Consider the following 6,567-nt stretch of genomic DNA (forward strand, 5'->3'; position numbering starts at 1 on the left):
AAATATGAACTTAAGTCACAAAAATTCAAATTGGCATTAATTTCCGGCCGGAGTTAATGTTTTGATTGTAATTTATGATCAGAAATAATATTATGGCTGTCATTTTCAAAAAAAATTATATAAGGCTGTAATTTTCAAAAAGTGGTTTTTATAAGGCTGTAATCAACAATTTTCTCTTAAAATTATTTAAACACAAATTCTCATTGAAGACATGACATATCCGTCACAAGCTTGTGACAGATACCACTTTACCTCACAATGTACCCACTTTTTCTCTCTCTGCAACACTATTCATGTGGTCCCCTTTCTCCACTAACCCATTTTGTTACCATTTTATCTCACAAAATATCCGGCACAAATGGTAACCCGTCACAAGGGAGACCAATTGTTATTTAAAAATGTAAACAAGTGAGAATTTTTGTTCTTTCAAAAGACACTTTGTTACTCCCTTCGCTCACTTCATAAAAGATAAACAAGTGATTAACGATAAATAGAGGTAAACCAAACTGGCCGAATCAAACCTAGTTTATCCTAATCCAAAACTTTCCCTCCAAATAAAGTTTTATTAACCCTTGTACAAGCAGACTATCTCCTTCTTCAACTTCTCCTTGTACATCATCTATCAAATCCCACCAAATTTAATCAATTTCTATGCAAAAAGAAGCAATCCTTCCTTTCTAAATTATATAAAGCAGGTAACTTTTCATCTATTTCTTGTTTATATCAGATGGCTATGTGTTTTTTTTTACGGATTTTTGTTTGTTCCTTTACTGCATCACTGATCAATGATTATTCTTATTTTGCAATGTATGCATGTAATTTTTCCAGATGTAAAAAAATTACTCCCCCCTTACTCGTCATTTGTTTACCTTTTGTTTTGGCCCAAAGAGCTGGGAATAGGAGATGGTCAATTATTAGACTGATAAGTGATTAAATTGAACGTAAGACCGTCTTATACAAGAATATGTGCAGTTTAAAATCAGAACCCAGATGTTTCTGTCTTGCAGCTGACCTTGCTTCTTCTGTTATTAATAGTTACTCCCTCCGTCCCAGTCATTTATTGTCCTATTCTATATTGAGTTGTCCCGGACTCCCGGTCAATATCGTCAATTATTGTCCTTTCTATTTAAAGAAGGAAAATGAAAGGGCGCCACCGGGTGACACTCAATTTGCGCGCCACCCTCTCACATGGGGTGAGTGGGGACCCCTTAAGTTAAGAATGGTTGTGAGAGGGTGACACCCAATTTGGGCGTCACCCGGCGACGTCCTATCACTATCAAGAACAAGCAACAACAAAGAATGTATTTGATGAGCAATTTGATCTTTCACACCCAATTTGGTCCACTTGTCATTTAATAATAGGTGCAGTTTAAAATCAGAACCCAGATGTTCCTGTATTGCAGGCTTGCAGCTGATCTGCTGCTTCTGTTATTAATAGTTATCATGGTTCCATTTAATGTCACAAATAAATCTGTTTGTTCTAGTTCTTGTGCAGTTGTGTCCAGGCTCGAGCGCCTACTTAACTATGGCTACAAAATCGCTGCCTTCTCTTAAGTCATACCCCAAGGCTTGTCTCAAAGCTGAAGAGAATGCTGATCTTTTCAGTGAGCTTCCTGAAGAAATTTTAGTGTCAATAATGTCTTCATTTACCATAGAAGATGCTGCAAGATTTAGTCTTGTTTCCCGCCAATGTGAACGCACGTGGCGATATTTTCCGGTGTTGATATTCAAAGATTACCATTCGAAGGAAAAGTTTTGGGATAGTTGGGAAGCAATTGTTGAAGAAAAAGCTTGCTTTGTACGGAGTGTTGATCGTGTTCTTGAAAAGCATTTGGGGACAACTATAGATGAATTTCGAATCATCTTTGATTTAGAGTTGAGTTCGCAATCTTATGTTGATAAGTGGGTGGCTGTTGCTCTTGATAAGCAAGTTAAAAGGCTTGAGCTCGACTTTCAATCAAATCTGAGAAAAATGCATGTTCGCGATAGCCGTAGTCATAGGCCCCTTCCCATTTGTTTTGATCTGCCACCTAAGTTTACTGGCTTCAAGTCTCTTCTAACGTCTCTTTGTGTGAGATACGTCAATGTCACCAATGAATTTGTTGATTATCTCCCTCTTTCTTGCCCACTCCTAGAGATATTGTGCATCCAAGGATCAAGATATTTAACCAGAATAACCGGTTCATTGCATGTAAAACAGTTAGAGGTCTCTTATTGCCGCAATCTGGAAAAAATTGATGTTTCAGCCCGAAAGCTTCTTTCTTTGACACTTAATTTCGTATATCCTATTGAGCTACACATTGTAGATGCTCCTTCTCTCTTTAAGATGTCAATCGGCGAAGCAAAAATATTGCCCCATGCATTTGACAACCTTTCAGACATTTTGTCCCAGTTGGTGTATCTGAATCTTAGGTTTTGCCTAATTTTACCTTTGATGGTAAGTTCGATTAATACTGTGAAATAGCTTCTTATTTGAATAAACAAACTCTAAGTAATATTTCATGTCTTCTTATTACAGAGGGGTTTGGTGAATGGCGTTCCTATGCCAAAACTTCGACATCTAGAACTGACGGTTACGTGTGCATTGATTGACTCAAGCCTCTATCAATGTATATTCGTGATTCAGGCATGCCCTAGTTTGGAGAAGTTGACATTGAAGGTATGAACCCTCTTTCCTTGCTCTCACTTTTCTTTGTCTTGCGTTAACTACCCATTTGTACTTTTGAAGTCATAGTTATGTTTAAACCTGTGTTATCACTTATCAGACACGCCGGCACATGTCGGAGAGTTGGGATATGTGGACACAGTCAACGGTGCGTCTTGACCAACATAATGGACACAACACGACACGTCACTAAATGTCTCAAGCCCTGCAACTTTTTTTAGAAAGAAAAATAAAATAAAAAACATAAAGTTTCCATAAAAATTTTACATAGTACTTCATAGTTAATTTACGAAGGAAACAAGGAACACAAGGTCAAGTAGTGGTCAACAATCGAACTTCAATGGTTGTACACTTGTACTGTCTCCGGCGTCCGGCTTCTTTCTTAAATGGCAGGCTATCCTGGTTCAACGCTGGCTTGGCCCCGCTTTCTTTTGGTTATTTGGTGTTTATTAGCAAAGTAATTAGGGAATTAGCGTCCGTTTGAAACTATTTGGGTTTATGGTGTCCACGTCATCACTTGTATTTTTTTTCGTGTTTTTCGGTAAACCGCTAATTTTCTTAGCGGCTCCCCTCTTCCCTATTTTATAAGCCATGAGAAGCCATGAAAGGGCAAAGCCGCTGAGAACCTCAGCGGTTTTGGTCTTTATTTTTTGCACTTTTAGAAAATAGGAAAGTGGACAAGCCATGAGAAGCCATGAAAGCCGCTGAGAATCTCAGCGGTTTTGGTCTTTGTTTTTTGCATTTTTAGAAAATAGGGAAGAAGAGAAGCCGCTAAGTTTCTTAGCGGCTTTACCTAAAAACACGAAAAAAATATACAAGTGATGAAGTGGACACCATAAACCTAAATAGTTTCAAACGGACGCTAAATTCCCAATTATTTTGCTAATTAACACCAATTAACCAAAAAATTCTAATCTCCGTGTCAAACTAGTGCTATGAAAGTTGCCATTTTTTCTTATTTTTCTGCTATTTTGGCTTCCTCCGCATCAGTGTCGTGTCCAACATAGCCGTGTCAGACGCGTGTCACATGTCGTGTCGATTACCGTGTTGTGTCAAACACGCGACAATCCCCCCAACCTTGCCGTGTGGGCCTAACACAGGTTTAAACTTGTATGATTATTTCGTAAACTCTTAAGTTGATATTAATTGGTCATCTTTGTAGTTGGAGAGATTTATCGTCCGAACGGTAGCGGATCGGCAACCACGCAAGTGGATTGGCTGTGGCTTTCCCCTAAAATGCTTGAAAACGTTGGAGCTTGTTGGCTACAGGGGAATAGCAATGGACCTTGAGCTTGCATTCTTTGTGCTTGACTATGCTAGTATGCTTGAAGAGATCATTGTTGACTTCGTTCCACTGAATGACAACGATAAGCGACAACGACTAGTAATGCTCCAAATGAAGCTACCACAAGGCGTAAAGTTAACAGTTAAGTAATTTACTGTAGTTTATTCGACCAAAGTAGCTTATTTGGCAGCTGCCGCCTGCCTAGGGTAGCATTTGAGAAATAAGCTATACAACAACAACAACAACAACATCAGAGCCTTAATCCCAAAATGATTTGGGGGAAATAAGCTATACATGTTATTTATATTAATTTCCATTTTAAATCCCTTGAATTTATAACATTAAATATGTATTATGTCTTTTTATGTAATTTTATCAGGCAATTAATCTTTCGACTAAAGTAAAAGTTAGTCTGCCTCATTTGAGGGGACTTGGAACAGTTATGTAACAGATAATTTAGCAGTTAATTCCTTTGGTCGATTCAAAGTGGTGCATGTTTATGGCGACATGAGCTATGAGAAAGTTCAAATGTGTTTGTTTACAGTAGGTGTTGATAAAGCTTGGAGTTGTGTTGAACTCCAAGGTAAACCAGGCCATGAATCAACAAAGGTTTGCATTGCTGAATTCGGCAATCTGTATTGCAGGCTTTCATGTACTGGTACTGGTGTCTGGTGTAGTGTTACTTGTCTCTTTTGTTTTGCCATGGATGTCAATACAGAATTCATTTATCAGTTTTTTTGGCCCAGAGGGCTTAGGTATATATATATATACTTTTCCGGTTTACCTAGTAAGTTTGGAAAAACGGGTCTAGGCGTAATGAAGGAAGAGGACAATGAGCGTGGTATATGGAGGCTTTGGAAGTTTACAGACGTAAAGTCTAGCGACTGGGCTGAAATGACCATGATTGATATTGGAGCAATGGTTAACAAGGGCAACCATGATCAAGGGCATGCCATGTTCTGGTGTAACTGCAGAGTCTTGGAGTTGTCATTGTGTTTTTTCAGGTTTCCTGTGATCGGCATTCTGTAAATACAGAGCTTTGATAAATCAAATTTCTTTTTGCTACATTTTGCGTGATTAATGTAATGTGACCCTATTACATGTCCAAATAATTATTTCCGTGATGAAATTACATTTTTTCCCGATGCTGCAGTTTCCCTTATTGTATCTTTTAGTGTACTGCCGCAACAAAAGTCAAGATGGCTCAGAAGGAGTGGCAGGGAAAAGGAAAGGCAGAAGAGGAGCAGGTAGTGTGATTGGTTCAAGCGCCGCTGGTTGTGTATGTGCTTGCCTTTCAATATATGGAATTGGAAGAAAGGCATGGTCTCAGACTCTCAGCTTTGGCAACTCGGTTTTAATTATGAGTACATTTGATTGACTCACGGAATGTATATATTGCTGTCATGTTTAAGATAGTGTGGTCTCACCCGGCAGGATAGTAGGTTTCTTCCTGTATGATGTATTCAATATTTCAATGCTGTACTGAGAATCATATGCTTGCATTCTAGTAACCACTTTATTGTTTGCTTATGGGTGTAAATTTGATTACTTTGTTAGAAGTTAAGCCATGTTCTTTTGGACTGAAACGGATCCGATCTGAACTGAACTGAACTTATAGGATCTGAACTGAACTTATAGGATATGAACTGAAACTTATAGGATCTGAACTGAACTGAACTTATTGGATCTGAACTGAACTTATAGGATCTGAAATGAACTGAACTTACAGGATCTGAACTGAACTTACACGATCCGAATTTAAATTAACTTAAATTAATTTAACTTAAATATTATTATTATTATTATTATTATTATTATTATTATTATTATTATTATTATTATTATTATTATTATTATTATTATTATTATTATTATTATTATTATTATTATTATTATTATTATTATTATTATTATTATTATTATTATTATTATTATTATTATTATTATTATTATTATTATTATTATTATTATTATTATTATTATTATTATTATTATTATTATTATTATTATTATTATTATTATTATTATTATTATTATTATTATTATTATTATTATTATTATTATTATTATTATTATTATTATGTTATTGTTATTTGTTCCGGGTGTAATTCCAGAGCAAGTATTGTTACCACCCGTGCTTGTAGAATGACGTCTTTGCTTGACTCCTTCCTTTGACCTCTCCTGAAACAGTGAACAAACTGAGGGCTCGGCTTGGGCCAAGCGAACTCACTCCGACGCTCAAGTCAGTAAACTTAGAGAGATAAGTTGTTACTTGGCTAAGTATATATTGTAGAGAGATAAGGAGGATATTACCAGATGAATAGTGATTCTTAGGTTAAATTGTGTGTCCTTTCCTCAATGAGGGTTGAGGAGTATTTATAGACTTTCACTTTTTGTCACGTAGTGGCCAAGTGGCTAGCAGGTGGAAAGACCGTTCTACCCTCGGCCGATGGACCTATGGCAGGCCGACCGAGGGATCTTGGATATGAGTACGCGGATATGTGCCCTACCGGGCCGGTTACTGGCCGAGACCCAAGTGACAAAGCCGATGGGATGCATCGGCCAGGGTCATCCAAAGTGTTGACTTCTTTGTGGATATCTTTGACCTTGCTCAGTA

The 6,567-nt window shown here is 37.2% G+C and overlaps 1 protein-coding gene across 2 annotated transcripts; it reads left to right on the forward strand.

Annotated features, from left to right (window-relative positions):
* Positions 1 to 542: 542 nt before the first annotated feature.
* On the forward strand, positions 543 to 4,436 carry LOC141656361 (putative FBD-associated F-box protein At1g61330). 2 transcript variants are annotated; one of them, XM_074463225.1, is made up of 4 exons: positions 543 to 695; positions 1,485 to 2,437; positions 2,519 to 2,659; positions 3,828 to 4,436. In XM_074463225.1, exons 2-4 carry the CDS (start codon positions 1,526 to 1,528, stop codon positions 4,098 to 4,100), a joined length of 1,326 nt encoding a protein of 441 aa, XP_074319326.1. In that variant the 5' UTR covers positions 543 to 695; positions 1,485 to 1,525; the 3' UTR covers positions 4,101 to 4,436. The 2 variants fall into 2 exon arrangements, with proteins under 2 accessions (XP_074319326.1, XP_074319327.1); XM_074463226.1 differs by having other exon boundaries at positions 576 to 695; positions 1,496 to 2,437.
* Positions 4,437 to 6,567: the final 2,131 nt, after the last annotated feature.

The sequence above is a fragment of the Silene latifolia genome, chromosome 5 (assembly GCF_048544455.1).
Source record: "Silene latifolia isolate original U9 population chromosome 5, ASM4854445v1, whole genome shotgun sequence".
NCBI classification, from domain to species: Eukaryota; Viridiplantae; Streptophyta; class Magnoliopsida; order Caryophyllales; family Caryophyllaceae; genus Silene; species Silene latifolia.

Bases quoted from the DNA above. Each gene is read 5' to 3' on its own strand.
- LOC141656361 (XM_074463225.1), top strand. From the start codon at position 1,526: ATGGCTACAAAATCGCTGCCTTCTCTTAAGTCATACCCCAAGGCTTGT. The intron at 2,438-2,518 runs GTAAGTTCGATT...TTCTTATTACAG, and splicing joins GCCTAATTTTACCTTTGATG to AGGGGTTTGGTGAATGGCGT. The intron at 2,660-3,827 runs GTATGAACCCTC...TCATCTTTGTAG, and splicing joins TGGAGAAGTTGACATTGAAG to TTGGAGAGATTTATCGTCCG.